The 16,627-nt window shown below is 41.3% G+C and overlaps 3 protein-coding genes across 3 annotated transcripts; all 3 read right to left on the reverse strand.

Moving 5' to 3' along the window:
- Nucleotides 1-644: 644 nt before the first annotated feature.
- On the reverse strand, nucleotides 645-8,323 carry LOC135488616 (zinc finger protein 665-like). Its single transcript, XM_064773260.1, has 7 exons — nucleotides 7,444-8,323; nucleotides 6,704-6,816; nucleotides 6,374-6,416; nucleotides 5,967-6,185; nucleotides 5,330-5,517; nucleotides 4,795-4,861; nucleotides 645-3,529 (listed from the first exon to the last, which is right to left on the reverse strand). Exons 1-7 carry the CDS (start codon nucleotides 7,738-7,740, stop codon nucleotides 3,218-3,220), a joined length of 1,239 nt encoding a protein of 412 aa, XP_064629330.1. The 5' UTR covers nucleotides 7,741-8,323; the 3' UTR covers nucleotides 645-3,217.
- A 4-nt stretch (nucleotides 8,324-8,327) lies between these two features.
- LOC135488617 (zinc finger protein 253-like) lies at nucleotides 8,328-10,952 on the reverse strand. The gene is made up of 6 exons (XM_064773261.1): nucleotides 10,932-10,952; nucleotides 10,603-10,713; nucleotides 9,484-9,777; nucleotides 9,100-9,440; nucleotides 8,844-8,860; nucleotides 8,328-8,701 (listed from the first exon to the last, which is right to left on the reverse strand). The coding sequence occupies exons 1-6, from the start codon at nucleotides 10,950-10,952 to the stop codon at nucleotides 8,343-8,345; spliced, it is 1,143 nt and encodes a 380-aa protein (XP_064629331.1). The 3' UTR covers nucleotides 8,328-8,342.
- Nucleotides 10,953-11,415: 463 nt separating this feature from the next.
- LOC135488618 (zinc finger protein OZF-like) lies at nucleotides 11,416-16,280 on the reverse strand. The gene is made up of 5 exons (XM_064773262.1): nucleotides 15,765-16,280; nucleotides 14,176-14,410; nucleotides 13,761-13,822; nucleotides 12,585-12,857; nucleotides 11,416-12,158 (listed from the first exon to the last, which is right to left on the reverse strand). The coding sequence occupies exons 1-5, from the start codon at nucleotides 16,227-16,229 to the stop codon at nucleotides 11,778-11,780; spliced, it is 1,416 nt and encodes a 471-aa protein (XP_064629332.1). The 5' UTR covers nucleotides 16,230-16,280; the 3' UTR covers nucleotides 11,416-11,777.
- Between the last annotated feature and the right edge of the window lie 347 nt (nucleotides 16,281-16,627).

The raw sequence follows: 16,627 nt of genomic DNA on the forward strand, positions 1-16,627 counted from the left end.
CTGCATCAGTCTATGCATGACAGTATGTCTAGACGACGTTGAAACTTGGCCAGATATATTCTACAAGAGACAAGCTATTCAGAAATGTATAGGTTTGTGTGAGAGTAAGGTACTGCCAAGTCTACAGCCGCTGGAACAGGGGTATGCATGAAATGACGTCGCGTCATTTTTGGAGGCAGGTAGGGCTGGCCTCCGCACCAGTTTAGTGAGACCTTCATGAAAGAATTACGCCATCGCCATCTTCAGGGCAAGAGATGAACTGAAAAGACCAAACTGTATTTTCAGTTCCTACCTTGCTCTGAAGATGGCGATGACGTAGTTCTTTCATGAAGTCCATGAGACTCCGATAACCAGCTCAAAGGGGAGGATTTGGGCCAAGTAGATCTGACTCGCCCAGTGGCTAATATATGGGCAAGTGTGGGCAGCCATATGGGTACCCATGTGGGCAATTAATGTGGGTCCCAAGTGGGCAAATGTGCTCATACTGAACCTATAATGTGACCAGGTCAATAGGAAGGATAGAGGCCCAAGTCCGAGTGCCCTTAGGTGATTTATACTTAAGGCTATGTTCACACCAGATAAGGACATAGGCACAACCATGGCGAACAAACAGAAACAAAGACAAAAACGCTCATATTCTTCGGACAATACTGGAAATGAAACTTTATTTACTAGCAAAATATACAAAGTATTGTTACAATGTTATAAAGTATATGATATAATGAGGCTGTTAATACATCATGTTCAGATTAACACCTTCAGTGCCGAACCACGTAGATCTACGTAGCCAAAGCCCCCTCTTTGAGCTGGTTATCGGAGTCTCATGGACTTCATGAAAGAACTACACCATCGCCATCTTCAGGGCAAGATAGGAACTGAAAAGACCAAACCACTGAATAACAAAATATGAAGGTCGGGGGAAGGGGGTTATTATGGTCATTTTTCAACCAAAAAATAAAATAATATTAAATAAAGGAGTGTAGCTAACATAACTCTATTGATTCAAGAAGACCTTGTCTTGGAGAAGTTACTGCAAAAGACCTTATGCAGCCACCTCTTATACATTTTTTTTCTGGGGGTCTGAAAAGGGGCGCTGAAGGTGTTAAAACTACATGGACTTGTTGAAGATTAAGCTCAGGGAAACACATCCTGACATAATCAGTGGTTTTAAATACACTCCACATCTCAAACGTTGTAGGAGTATCAAAAACCTGTATCTCAGGATGGCATGCATCCGGTTTCTCTAAGGTAGGACTAACTCCGCCAACAAGCTGACTCAGGATCACACCCAAAATCTATTTGGGCCGAAAACGAAAATGTAAACTTCGGGGTTTGGAGCCAAATTGCGGATACGAGCACCAAGACATAAAAAAAGGCTGGCCAAACCTGGCACAGTTGTATTAACATGAATACAAATAAACACATTTTGGATGTTGTAGTGATCCAGTCTTCCATCTACAGGGCCTAGCCAACTCATTGGCATAGTGATGAGATCAAGGCCTTGCAGGGAAGACTGGATGACCACGAAAACCACAGAAATTTTCTAGCTGCAGTAAAATCGCTTCTTCCTCTTCCCACCCGAAAACAAAATTTGCCTTTTTTCTTAACTAATTCATCAGCCAATGATGGAGACCTTTTATAAACATCTTTAAATTCTGGCTTTCTTTTTTAGGCCGACTTCACAGCAACACTTTACACGTTATACAGAATCCTTCCCCCGAAAACTTGAGAGGGGCCGTGAACAAAAATGGTTATGAATTACTCTTTTTTACATATATTATGAACAATGAACAAATTCTGGCTTTCATTTTTAGGCCGACTTCACAGCAACGTTTTACACGTTATACAGAATCCTTCCCCCGAAAACTTGAGAGGGGCAGTGAACAAAAATGGTTATGAATTACTCTTTTTTACATATATTATGAACAATGAACAAATACAAGACAAAGAATTATATAATGATACATGTAAATGCTTGATGATGTTGATTACATATTAATGCTTTAATCCGATCAACACTCAATTCAAAATGAGTTACCGAACAATGAGTAAACACACGAGTCTTCAAATGTGTGAGCCGTTCCAGCAAACCAGGCACACGTCGCTCTGAGCTTGGTAGGTTGAGACGGACTGTTTGTTCATTTCACTATTGTCTGCCTTTTGAGAAATCTGATGACATCAATTTCTTCTATTATGTCCTGGTGTCGTCTAGGCTCATCTTATGTGCGACATGAAACTGGTTTTGCTAGAACAGATCACATGTGTGCTCCTGTTAAACCTCTTGCCACACTCCACACATTGAAAAGGTCTGATATCTGTGTGGAGCCTCATGTGTACATTCATATTACTTTTTGCACTGAAGGTCTTCTTACAAAATGGACACTGAAATGGCCTTGTAGCAGAGTGGATTTGTTCATGCACGTCTAAGTGTCCTTGGCTTACAAATACATCTGTACAAAATTTACAGGAATAATCCTTACCAACTCGAGTCTGTGAGGTGGGGAGGAACACATTAGAATCAATAATCTAACGACTGATTTAAAAGAAACATGATTATGAAGCACAGAACCTGAAATTAAACAGATCACAAAGATTTGGTCTTTCAGAATATTTATAATCGACGCTGAAATTAGGAAATAATACAAGAAAACAAAGAAACAAATAATAGACTTGTGGACCAGAGTCCGTTTCATTTGATTCATGAGACCCACTAGGTATTACCCTGAAAACCAACATGTTGACCTGTCAGACTGAACGCCCTCCAACAGTACAAGCAAAAGGGGAGACGAGGTAGTGAACAGCTCTCTCGCCTCAGGAAGGTCTGAATGCTTTTGTAAGAACACAGATTCTATGGACAATACTTCTCCAGCCTAGGCTTAATGAAGAATGGACTAAACCAGCCAAACAAAAACATTAACAAGGATGAATTGGATGTGAATATAGATCTGAAAATTTTGTATAGAATACTGAACTTGGGCTGGCTACCGACTAGTGACAAACAGTCTCGGATATGTAGACACTGAAAAAAAGCATACAGTTTCTAAAATTGACAAGAATTTCACTGAGAACTGAATTGACCACCTAAAGCATCGAACAAGCCACAGCAGAATGAAACGAATCCAGCCCCACATCATCAGGTCCGAAGAATCACAATACCAACGGTCCCCTCCTGAGGGAATCTTTTTATCAACTTTCAAACTGCCTTTTTCACCTATCTCTATCTAGATAGATGACTAATCATATGCGTCTTCCTATGTGAACTATCACTGAACCCCTTCCCACAAACAGGACATTGAAATGGTTTCTCTCCGGTATGGACGCGAACATGCTTCTTCAAGTTGCCTTTCTGCGTGAAGGTTTTACCACAGAAGGAGCACTTGAATGGCCTTTCACCAGTGTGGATACGCTGATGAGCTTCTAGCAAAAGTCTTGCTTGGAAGGTCTTATTACACCAAGAACACTTGAACACTCCTTGTACACTTCCAAGTTTTGTTGCGGAAATGATGGATGTGGTCTGAAAATAGACAAGGGATATTTATCAGGAATTTATTGAGTACAGATAGAACTTCATAGTGTTACGATATGAATAATAGCAATGAAATAGAACTGGACATAGATTTGTTCTGAAAAATAAAACTTGACATGAACAGCAATGATAGATAGGCTATATTTTGCAAGAATGAAACTTAAATTCGGTAAATTGGCCTTTCACGCTGGAAACACGATGTCTGAACTCTTCACAGAACTATCTCTCCACACCACGGATATTTCATTGAATTTTGATAACTAAGACCTGGCAACAAACCAGAAACAAGGATGTTATATTCAATTCGAATTGCCGTCTCACGCACAACAAGCAAAAGATACACTTTAAAATGACGACATAACCTGGAAACAATTTTGAGAGAAATACATGTATCGGAGAGCAAATTCAAGTATTTCAATTTGGCAAAGTTGGAACTTGACCTGAAACCTGAGCTCATCATACTCGAAGCGACTGAAAACATTGGACCATCCTAGTATGAATATAGATCAAGGAAATATGCCGTCTGCCATTTGAAGAAAACAAGTCAACAGACAAGCTGACCAGGCCTTCATCTTGACAATAACACCGCCAGGGCATAGAGTAGTCATGTGAAAGAACATGTGAACATTTCTATTTGAATTATCAGAGAACGTCTGCCCACAAATATGACAGATGAATGGCTTCTCTCCTGTGTGAATCTGCTCATGAGTTTTGAGTGAAGGCTATACCATTGATTACATCAGACTATAAACATAAACTTGTCTTATTTTCATCAATTGCTTTGATACCAACCGAGGCCTGGGGAAATGGAGGAGGAGCACAGTATTGCTAGTGTGAAATTCACTTAAAATATCCTAAAAATGTCATGAAAGCCGGCTCCTGGACCGACCGAGAACCAAGGCATCTGAAAATAGACAAAGGAACAACCATGAACTATAAACAACCGCAAGAGGACAGAGTGAACAAGAAAATCCATGTTCAAGACCAAATAGTTGCTAATTGTTCCTGTAACTGATGGAAAAACTGCTGTTAATTCTTGTGAATGTACAAGTGAGTGACCTTGTGCTTCCGTAAGTTAGAATGGTCCACAAATCCTTTACCACAAACATGACAAACAAATGGTTTCTCTCCTGTGTGAATCCTTTCATGAACTTTCCAATTGCATTTCTTAGCAAAGCCTTTTCCGCAATAAGAACATTTGAATGGTTTTTCACCAGTGTGGATACGCATGTGAATTTCCATTTTGGTCCTGGTGGGAAAGATTTTACCACAAAGGTCACACACTGGTCGACGACCATCACTGCCACTTCGCCAACCCCGAGACAACCAATGCATCTGAAAGTAGACAAAGAAACAACCATGAAATAACAACCACAAGAGGAGGATGTAAGCAAAAAAAATCATGATCACAGACCCAATGGTTTTCCTGAAAAGAACAAAAAAGCTTTTACCATTCCCAAAATGTCCTTGGTATTTCGTAAGCATTTGGAAAACACTCCCCACCTATCTGATAAACATATGGTTTTTCTCCTGTGTGAATCTTTCAATGAAAACTCAAATTACCTCTCCAACTGAAGCCTGCACTACCTAAATGTGTGCAATAGAATATAGAACAATAAAATGGCTGCTCTCCAGTATGGACCCTAGCACAAACCTTCATACTGCCTTTCTAAGTAAAGCCTTTCCTAGTATGATTTGGGTATATGACTTATCATATGCGTCTTCCTATGTGAACTATCACTGAAGCCCTTCCCACAAAGACAACACTGAAATGGTTTCTCTCCGGTATGGACGCGGACGTGCCTCGTCAAGTGACCTTTTTGTTTGAAGCCTTTACCACAGAAGGAGCACTTGAATGGTTTTTCACCAGTGTGGATACGCATGTGCCTTTCCACATCTGTCTTGGTGGAGAACAGTTTTCCACAAACACAACACGTCAGAGGCCCACCACAACCAACAACTTTTCTTGAATCAGCCGACAACCAACGCATCTGAAAGGAGACAAAGGAACGCCCATAAACCAACAGCCACAAGAGGAGAAAGTACACAAGATATAGTAAGTCCTAGAACCGCATGTCAAGTTTCCTGCAAAAGATCAAGGACTTTACCATAACTGGCCTGCATCTGAAAGTAGACAGAGGTACACCGCCACCACGGCACAAAGTAAGCAAAAGAACCAATGTTCCAAGCCGCAACTTTTCCTGAAAGTGATCTAAAAGGGTTGTCATAACTTTGAAAAGGTATATGAGCAGTCATGTGAGGATCTCTATTTGAACTATCAGAGAAAGCTTTCCAACAAACACGACATAAATGGCTTCTCTCCTGTGCGAATACATTTATGGCCTGTCGAGTGAGCTTTTTGCTAGGACTTCGAGAAATTCATATGAACAGTCAAGTGAGCATTTCTATTAGAACTATCAGCGAAAGCTTTCCCACAAACGCGACAAGTGAATGGTTTCTCTCCTGTATGAATACGTTCATGGCCCGTCAAGTGAGCTTTTTGTTTGAAACCTTTTCCACAGTAGGAACACTTGAATGACTTTTCACCAGTGTGGATAAGCATGTGCCTTTCCAATCTTGCATTGGTCGGAAATAGTTTTCCACAGACAAAACACATAGTGCGTCCTTCAACTTGCCGACCAGCGGACAACCGAAACATCTGAAAGTAGACAAAGGAAGAGCTATGAACTAACCACTGCGTCCTTCAACTTGCCGACCAGCGGACAACCGAAACATCTGAAAGTAGACAAAGGAAGAGCTATGAACTAACCACTGCGTCCTTCAACTTGCCGACCAGCGGACAACCGAAACATTTGAAAGTAGACAAAGGAAGAGCTATGAACTAACCACTGCGTCCTTCAACTTGCCGACCAGCGGACAACCGAAACATCTGAAAGTAGACAAAGGAAGAGCTATGAACTAACCACCACAAGAGGACTAAGAGCGCAAGAACACTGATATTCCATGACCAAATATTGTCCTGGTAACACACACAAGACCTAGAATGTCTTTGCTTTGGGAGGGAACATTTTGTGTACATGAACCATATGTGATCGTAGAGTCGAACCATCTGAAAAGGTTTTAAAACAACACGAACATTCAAATGGTTTTTCTCCCGTGTGTGTTCGGATATGCTTCTTAAGATTTTCCTTCTGATTGCAAGCTTTTCCACAGTACGAACACTTGAATGGCTTTTCACCAGTGTGGACCCTTAGATGCCGATCTATGTTGAATTTTGTTCCAAAGACTTTATGGCAATGCGAGCACTCGTAAGCCGTCATACCATAGATCTGCAAGTAGAAAGTGGAACTCCCTTCAGAGCCGAGAAACAAGATTGGAAAATGTCGGCATAGTCAATATATGGTAAAGGTGATCTGGTCACATTCCTGAGTTCAACTGAACGATATGAAAAACACTATACAAGCAGTCTGTGCAAAGCCAAACAATGGCATGAATCAAATCCACTGACCTACACGTAGTTGCTAGAAATTGTGATGTATGCCCAATGGCTGGGGGAAAATGAACTGATTCTACAAGGAGTCCATGCAAAGCAAAATAAGAGTATGAATCCACAGACCAAGGGAGTAGTATGAGACTTTACCACAAATCTGTTTGAAGTGTACCAATCAGGGTTTTGATGAGGTTAAACATGACACGAACTGGTAGGCCTTTGGCGCATGTTGAGACTCTGGCAAAGGGAACAAAATTCATGCAGAGAATTTAAAATCTGGACCAATACACGGACGGGACAGAAATTTTAAAAGCAACAGAACCATTTTGAACTGCCAACTTATCAAAATCTTATCAAAATCGAGTAAATCCAGGAGCTGTGCTTCATAAACAGTTATCACTGACATCGCAACAGGAAAGTTAAATCTTATATGATACGATCGGTGAAACAATCAGGAGGTCAGATTGTGCCGAATGAACTTATGCTTCCGAAAGTTAGAACTATCAGAGAATGACATGTTACAGATTTGACAGTGATACGGCTTAATGCCGGTGTGGAGCCTCGAATGAGTCTTCAAATGGGTTTTCTGTGTGAACGATTTTCCACAGTCGAGACATCTAAATGGTCTTTCTCCTGTGTGTATTCTCTTGTGTGTTTCCAAAGCCGTTTTTGACATGAAGATTTTATTGCACAAAGGACAAACAACGTAGTTTCCAGGAATTTCCAATTCAGCAAAACCGGCCTGGGACAGATGTTGCACCATCTGGAAGTAGACAGAAGAGAGAGATTTTATTACTTGAAAGATGATTTACTATCCAATGAATAATACATGCTTGACAAGACACAACTGGTAAACTACATCTAGTGTCCGACTTGGAACTTGTTAGCCGGTTTCCTAGCCCCAAACCTAAAAAAAGCCGCTCTCAAACCACAAGTGAACGAAAACAGCCTATTTCAATACAGCCATCTTCAAGCCAAGCAAGTTGATCAAAGTAGATTTCAAGCCTCGAGTGACAATACAACATATCTCAAGCCACGAGTGATAAGAAGGATTTCAAGCCACATGTAACACATAAGAACGGAGAAACCGACACCTCCAAGCACTGCCAGTTCCAAGAACTGCCAGATATGCGAAAACCTGAAAAAATGTCCACACAAGAGGAATCATCACTGACAAAGCAATTGGTAAAGCTTAGGTATTAAAGCTACTGGGAATCAAAGGTTTAAATCTACTATAGATTGTAGGCATTACAGAAGATCAACTTCAAACCCTGGGTTAGAAACGACGAACAAAGAGCTGCAGATGTCGAACAAGACAAATATACAATAAACTGGTCAAGTTCAAGCGAGGATTGGCCAACATAGCTACGTTAGCTTCATGTGCATCAGCTTGTGCCTCCGAAACGCTGAGCTATCAGCAAAACTTCTGCCACAAATCTGACATTTGTAAGGCTTTTCTCCAGTATGAATCCTCTCGTGCGTTTTCCAATGATTTTTCCAAGAGAAGCCTTTTCCACAGTATGAGCAGGTGAATGGTTTATCACCGGTGTGTGTGCGGTAATGACCCTCCAATGCCTTCTTATTCATGAAGAGCTTGGTACAAATGGGACACGCGACAGCATTTCGTGGTAAAGCTATTGGGGAACTGTGACTGATCGAGCCGGGATCAAATATCTGAAAGTAGAAAGAGAGGGGCATCATTAACTTCAACTCATAAAACGCACCTTCTTTTATTTAGAACTTTCTCAAAATCTCCCATAACATGAATACCACAACCCGGAACACTTTCGTTGACAATCAAATTTTGCAGTCTTGCAGCAAAACTAACACAAAATGTAACTCCATCCATACATTATTCAGTATGACTCCTGTTGGTAAACAAACTATAAACACACAAAATGAAAAAGTAGGCAGTAAAAGTAAGACAACTTCACATAAAGCTGTTGCAAATTTTTGAGTTGAAGTGCATTTATTTTGTAGTAAAGTGAATTTCCAAGAAGTGTCTTCTATGTAAGTGAAAAGTGTAGAAAATCAATGTTGTTTGCGAAAAAAGATATAATGCTTGTGAAGACTTGATGGTTAACAGTTGCGTTTTTACATAAAAGTAGAAAGTCAGAGGTGCCTCTGCTGCAAACATTTTGCCAAGTGGGCCCTCTTATTAGAGCTATCAGTAAAAGCCTTCCCACAAATGTCACACTTATAAGGCTTTTCTCCTGTATGGATCCTCTCATGAAGCGTTACGTGTTGTTTACGGCTAAAGGCCTTCCCACAGAAGGAGCACTTGAATGGTTTTTCACCAGTGTGGGTCCTGAGATGAATTTCTAGTGCACTTTTCCCGCAAAAGGGTTTTTTACAGAACGGGCAGACCTTTATATGAGTTGAAATCGCAGGCCAAATATCCAAAGAACCAGAAACCTGAAAAATAGAATTGAGATGATATGTAAATAAGGTAACATAGAATTTACAAAGAGTGGCTCTCTCAAAAAGAGACATTTTTCAAATGAGCCAATTTTGTATGCTTTCGGGCAGCTGAAGGATCAGAAAATGCCTTCCCACAAATCTGACATTCATATGGTTTCTCTCCTGTATGAATCCTTCCATGTAACTCCACATGATCATTGCGGCGAAAACTCCTCCCACAGAATGAACAATTGAATGGTTTTTCACCAGTGTGGATTCTCAGGTAAGATTCGAGGGAAGCTTTTCCTGGGAAGACCTTACGACAGAATGAGCATTGAGTATCAAATAGCTTAAAACGGGGTAAAGTTGTGGCCGGCCAACCACCTGTGCAGCCAAGTATCTGGAAGTAGAAAGAGGAAGCCCTCTTATTTACAAACGGAGCAGATCATGATAATGACCCGAGACAGAAGACAAAATTGTACCAATGGACATATGGAAACTTGAAGCTAAAACTAAACGAAAGGTTGTATTTCTTAAACCATTGACTCCCTCAAAAAGGAACATTTTTCAAATGAGCCAATTTTTTATGCTTTCGGGCAGCTGAAGGATCAGAAAATGCCTTCCCACAAATCTGACATTCATATGGTTTCTCTCCCGTATGAATCCTTTCATGTAACTTCACATGTTCTTTTCGACGGAAACTCTTTCCACAGAACGAACAATTGAATGGTTTTTCACCAGTGTGGATTCTGAGGTGAGATTCGAGGGAAGCTTTTCCTGGGAAGACCTTGCGACAGAATGAGCATTGAGTATCAAATAGCTTAAAACGTGGTAAAGTTGTGGCCGGCCAACCACCTGTGCAGCCATGTATCTGAAAGTAGAAAGAGGAAGCCCTCTTATTTACAAATCGAGCAGATCATGATAATGACCAGAGACAGAAAACAAAATTGTACCAATGGACATATGGAAACTTGAAGCTGAAACTAAACGAAAGGTTGTATTTCTTAAACCATTGACTCCCTCAAAAAGGAACATTTTTCAAATGAGCCAATTTTTTATGCTTTCGGGCAGCTGAAGGATCAGAAAATGCCTTCCCACAAATCTGACATTCATATGGTTTCTCTCCTGTATGAATCCTTTCATGTAACTTCACATGATCATTGCGTCGAAAACTCTTCCCACAGAACGAACAATTGAATGGTTTTTCACCAGTGTGGATTCTGACGTGAGATGCAAAGTCACGTTTCCCCGGTAACACTTTGCTACAGAATGAGCATGTAAAGCCCTTATATCGTGTAGAAACGTTCGTCAGCCAATCATCAGACGGACCAATGATCTGAAAGTAGAAATCAAGAACCTTATATACTTCATGCAAGGAGAGACCTGGGAGTTTTACCTAATCATGCAATGCAAGGGCGGGTGCCAATCTGAGCTGAGTTCGACCCATCTCCCTGAATCAACCAGAAAATGAAAACTATGTAAAGTCCCTAAATTTATAGAATGAGGAACCGGCGTTAAGAAAAATGCCAGTGGCGGCGCCACAATCGATCGTACCTTCTGACGCCATGACGTCATTTTCTGGTCTGTTGACGTCGCATGAGGTCAATCACGGGAAACCATTGCTTACATTTTTGCACAGGATTTCAACAACAGAAAACGTGCCCAATAACTTGCATCGCGCATATTTTCCGCAAAATTATCTTAAGAAACTGATAGCTCAATAGATTTACAACAGGAAGATGCAAACGTCGCCGAAATCGGTCGAAAATAAGCGATCGTTTTCGGGCTCAGAAATAACATGATAATGCATTGGAAATGGAGAGTTTTGGTATGATCGATTGCAGCGCCACGCGGCGGATAAATCGCGCCGGTTCCTCATTAGTAGGGGTGGATCTTGTGAAATGACATCAAACCGACAAAGAAGAAGAAGAAGACCAAATAGTATCATGAAACCTGACCCTAAAAGCAGTAAAAGCCTCCAAGAAGCCAAGGGCAGAGCAATCCCTCTTGAATGTAACATGAAATCAAATGAGGTGGAAAGAAAGAGCACCAGCTTTGGTGGTGATCAGTGAGACGACCACCAAAAGCAGAAGTCAAACTTAAAAGCTGACTTTTTTGTTGTCTGATATCAACTACCGTACTGTATAGGTTCATCTGACTTCACACTTTAACCCAGCCTTTCCTGAAACCTTTCAGAACTCAGAAGAGCTACATGTACAATCAGAGGTGCAACCTGAGCAACCAGTCCCCATTCAAACACCTGGTTCAGAGTAAGGCAAGTTCATGAGTTTGACAAAGACCGGCCAACTGTTGGAGCCAGGGACCTCTTGACCAATAGTCGAGTGCGAGGGGTTCCCAAACCATAAGATGACAAACCTTGGATACTCTTAGATACCGGCACTAAGATGGTGGTTTCAAGTGCACCAACTTATGTGATTTCAAGCTGCCGCTCTGGTTGAAAGCTCTCTGACAAATGTCACATTTATATGGTTTCTCTCCTGTATGGATTCGCTCATGTCTCTTTAAGTGGTGCTTTTCACTGAAGGCCTTTCCACAGTATGAACACCCGAACGGTTTGTTACCAGTGTGCATACGAAGGTGAGCCTCAAGTGCACTATTTTTGTGGAAATCTTGACCACAGAATTGGCAAGCATATACTCCTCGAGAAACGTCATCAGGCCAAATACCAAGTTGACATATCTGGAAGTAGAAACAGGAAGACCTCTTACTTAATATCAGTCTATCAGGAATTTCACAATTTGATGGAAAATTATGATAAATCTATTAATCTGCCTGGAATATGTCAAGATACAGAGTTTGAAGGTAAAATGATGCTGCTTGGACAAAGATCAGTGGTGGTTCAAGGAGAGGGTGCAGAGGGGTAGTGCCGGTCTCGTTTACAAAAAATCTTTGAAATTGACCAGGAATTTTGTTAAGGTGACCCTAAAAACTACTGAAAACTACTAAATTTCCATTAAAATTCTCAAGATTTCAAAATTTCCATCAGTTTTTCAAATCAAAAACTCTTTTTTCGTAATTTCTATTTTCGCAAAATCTGCAGAAATGAAAGTGCCTTCAAAACTTTCTCAAGGGTGCTCTCCCTGTCAAGAAACCATTAAGACCGATCAAGAGAACACAAGCTACAAGCTGATCATCCCCCTCCTGCCGAGGGGCGAGACGCTAACATTTCAGCGTCATATGCACAACCATGTGCGACCTCAAGCTGCCACTTTGGGTAAACGCTCGGCCACAAATGTGACATTTGTACGGCTTTTCTCCCGTGTGGACACGTTCGTGTCGTTTTAGCTGATCCTTATGACTGTGGCCTCGTCCACAGAAGGAGCACTTGAATGGTTTTTCACCAGTGTGGATACGAATATGAGCCTTGAGCGCGCTGTTTTTACGGCAGTCTTTTCCGCAGAACGGGCAAACACGTCCTTCACAGACAACACTCATGGCCAAACTATCAAGTTCATGCAACTGAAAGTAGAAATAGGAAGACCTTGTTAGGAGTACAGCCCTCAGTGATGGAAATTTATGATAAATCAGTTAAGATGTGTCCCTGGACCAACCTGAAAGATTAGAAAAAGAAGTACAGAGTTCGAACATGCTGCTGGGAACTTTTGGATCAAATTTAGTTGTTGTCTTTCAATTTTACCCCTCTAATCGGGACATACAGTGGAACCCCGGTAACACGACCACTCAAGGGACCGAGGTTGAATGGTCGCGTTACCGGGGTGGTCGTGTTAGTGAAGTTGAAAATCCGTTGACAAAATGCATGATTAGGTTTTCCCACCAAAATTGTTGAACTTCAAAATATATTTCATGGTAATTAGAGAGGAAACCATTCGGGACCGGCGATTCTTGGTTGTCATACAGGGGTTCCACTGTATCTCTATTACAGACAGAACTCATCAATCTGAAGGATGTCGTTTAGAGAGGTTCTACACTATTACACATCAGTGCATGATTTATTTAGGGATCTGTCTTAGGTTTGTAGAAAGGTGGGCAGCCATGCCAGACTTCGGAGAAGACTTTTCCCACAAATGTCACAAGAAAATGGTTTCTCTCCGGTATGGACTCTTTCATGGACTTTCACGTGAGCCATCAAAACCTCTATTCCTGCGTTAACCCTACAGAAGATTCAAATGAACCGTTTTATGCTGCCTAAAACCTGAAAGGTCCGTAAATCTTTTCCTACAAACAGGACATTCATATGGTTTCTCCCCTGTGTGAAGGCGCTCATGAGTTTTCATACTTCCTTTCTGAGAAAAGGGCTTGCAACAATACGAACACTTGAATGGCTTTTCACCAGTGTGGATACGAATGTGAATTTCAAGATGACGCTTTGAATCGAAGGACTTGTTACAGTAAGGACAGGACAGAGATTTCAGTGGTGAGTTCCCTCTTTTGCACAAACCAGGAGACCAGCCATATCGAGAAATCTGTAAATAGAAAAGAGAAGACCCATTATAAAAGGGTGACTCGTGTGTATTTCAAACAGATCTCAGGAAAGAAGCACATTTCCTCCAATCCTTAAAGTTCCCATACCTACAGAGAGCAAAGAATGAGTTAAATCAAAAATATATTTGTGATTGAAGTTTTAAGGAAAAGTATCATTGAGCCAAACAAGTGGAGCTGGGCATGAGACACCACAGAAAGCGTTACACGGTACAGGTGGGTGGAAGGACTACATTCATATTTCTCCAAACACGCTAACAGTTTTTAACATTCAAATGAACAATTTTATGAGCTCTGAGCCCAGTAGGGTCAGAAAATCTCTTCCCACAAATCTGACATGCGTATGGTTTCTCTCCTGTGTGAATCCTTTCATGCGTCTTCAGATTCCCCTTCTGAGCGAAGCCTTTTCCACAGTAAGAACACTTGAATGGCTTTTCCCTAGTGTGGACCCTCATGTGGATTTCAAGGAGATTTCTATTGTCGAAGAACTTATTACAATAGGTGCACGTCACAAGTTGGATAGGATCCCTGAACTCAACGAGCGAACTAGGAGACCAGGAATGCTGGCCGATCTGCAAATATACAAGGAGAGACCCATTAAAGGGGTGCGCTGTTCGTAATTACTGGTGGTCCACGAAAATGGAAATGCAGTTATACACAATGCGGCAGTAGAGTTATTATTCCTCCATACGGGTTAAGTGTTTTGGGGTAGATATTCATTATGGGGAACGGGACCGAAGGCACAAACTCAAAATCTGCTTAAAATCAGAAATTTGACACCACTAATGACAATTAGGGCATGAAATGCGAACTCTGATGCACCGTCAAATTTGACTGAACTGAGAACAGTTTCCCACAAATACTGCATTTATATGGTCTCTCTCCCGTATGAATCCTTTCATGTAACTTTACATGTTCTTTTCGACGAAAACTCTTCCCACAGAATGAACAATCGAAAGGTTTTTCACCAGTGTGGACACGGACATGAACCTCCAAATGGCTTTTTGAAGTGAATAACTTGTTGCAGAATGAACAGGCCATGAGGGAATCCCCCATCTGTCGACGCCAATGATCCGAAACGGACATCTGAAAGTAGAAACGTGGAGAGCCATCACTGACCTGGCGAAAAACTCATCAAATGCGTCATTTAGTACTAGAGAAGGAAGGGAGAAGTGACACCAACTACCAACAGGGCAATGAGCGTAAAGAAACACATTCAGAGAATGAAATTGGCTTACAAGAATCTGCTTGATGTAAACATGGAGCTGAAGACCAGACTCAAGCTTGAGTGCTTTAGACTTGCTACCTCATGAAGAGTAGAGAGGATGACTGGCCAAAGAACAACACCATGACCACAAAGCTCTTGGGCTCTGTGCCTGCTCTCTTATGAAGAATAGAGAGGAAGACTGGCCAAAGACCACCACCCTGACCACAAAGCTCTTGGGCTCTGTGCCTGCTCTCTTATGAAGAATAGAGAGGAATACTAGCCAAAGAACACCATCCTGACCACAAAGCTCTAGGGCTCTGTGCCTGCTCTCTTATGAAGAATAGAGAGGAATACTAGCCAAAGACCACCACCCTGACCACAAAGCTCTGGTAAATGAGGCAGAATCCTTTGGACAAGTTGACTTGACCGACTGTCTAGCATGCACCTAAAAACTCCCAAACACAAAACATGAAGCACTAGAGGAAAAAGAAGAGAAAAATCAACTTAATCGGTTACTGTTTTTTATATTTAGTATGTGGACATTTTCAAATTTAAGTTCAATTTTTTCAAATATTTTTAACGAATGGAGTAGGCCTATCAAAACATTCTGTTAGGAGAAATATTTCTCTAAAATCTAAATCCACTCAATAGTTTCATGCCTAATGAGTTCTTTTGTGGTTCCTCAAGGTTGAAGAATCAGAAAATGTCCTCCCACACACACCACATTCGTATGGTTTCTCTCCTGTGTGGATTCTAAAGTGCCGAGTTAAGTGCTGCTTTTCAGAGAACGCTTTCCCACAGAGTGAGCACTCAAATGGTTTTTCTCCTGTGTGAATCCTTTCATGTTTAACCACTGCTTGTTTCCGAATGAAGCCTTTCCCACAGTAAGAACACTGATATGGTCTTTCTCCCGTGTGAGTCCTTTCATGCTTCACCATTGACTGTCTCCGACTATAAGCTTTCCCACAGTAAGGACACTGGTATGGTCTTTCACCAGTATGAGTGCGGAGATGAACCTTCAAATTGCCTTTTGAACTGAATAACTTTTGGCAGAATGTACAGGTCATGAGCCCATCCTCGTTTCGTTGATACCAAGGATGGTGAACAAATATCTGGAAGTAGAAATGCAGATATGAAGTATAAACTTTACTATGGATTTCTATCCTCCAAACTTTTGGTGCCATCAGGTCAAAATATATCCAGCTTGTCTCTGAAAAATATCATTATCAACGATGGATTTATACCAGGACATACATGGGTGAAAGGATGTCCCAGGTGGGGGGGGGGGGCTGATTCCACGACAACAGACAGGGGATAACTCGCATCAAAATTAGCCACCGAGGTGAAATCACTGTGGGGATTGCTTATTGTAAGATTGGAGACTAGTATTAAAATGCATAATCTTGTGCTTTCTTAAAGTTGAACCATCCGAGAATCGCTTTTTACAAAGCGGGCATTCAAACGGTTTTTCTCCTGTATGTATACGTTCATGAGTTTTCACTGCCCCTGATTGATTAAAGGCTTTAGCGCAGTAGGAACACTTGAAAGGCTTTTCCCCAGTGTGGATACGCATGTGAACATC

The sequence above is a fragment of the Lineus longissimus genome, chromosome 5 (assembly GCF_910592395.1).
Source record: "Lineus longissimus chromosome 5, tnLinLong1.2, whole genome shotgun sequence".
Lineage (NCBI taxonomy): Eukaryota > Metazoa > Nemertea > Pilidiophora > Heteronemertea > Lineidae > Lineus > Lineus longissimus.

Coding starts and splice junctions, on each gene's coding strand:
- LOC135488617 (XM_064773261.1), bottom strand. CDS start 10,952: ATGACGTCATGGCGTCAGAAG. Junction 10,714..10,931: donor TGACGTCATGGCGTCAGAAG/GTACGATCGATT, acceptor TTCTACTTTCAG/ATCATTGGTCCGTCTGATGA. Junction 9,441..9,483: donor CCCGAAAGCATACAAAATTG/GCTCATTTGAAA, acceptor GCCACTCTTTGT/AAATTCTATGTTACCTTATT.
- LOC135488616 (XM_064773260.1), bottom strand. CDS start 7,740: ATGGTGCAACATCTGTCCCAGGCCGGTTTTGCTGAATTGGAAATTCCT. Junction 6,817..7,443: donor AGCATAAGTTCATTCGGCAC/AATCTGACCTCC, acceptor TTCTACTTGCAG/ATCTATGGTATGACGGCTTA. Junction 5,518..5,966: donor AGAAACCATTCACTTGTCGC/GTTTGTGGGAAA, acceptor GTCTCCTTTCAG/ATGCGTTGGTTGTCGGCTGA.
- LOC135488618 (XM_064773262.1), bottom strand. CDS start 16,229: ATGGCACCAAAAGTTTGGAGGATAGAAATCCATAGTAAAGTTTATACT. Junction 13,823..14,175: donor AGGAGAGAAACCATACGCAT/GTCAGATTTGTG, acceptor TTCTATTTACAG/ATTTCTCGATATGGCTGGTC. Junction 12,159..12,584: donor GCAGCTTGAGGTCGCACATG/GTTGTGCATATG, acceptor GCAGATTAATAG/ATTTATCATAATTTTCCATC.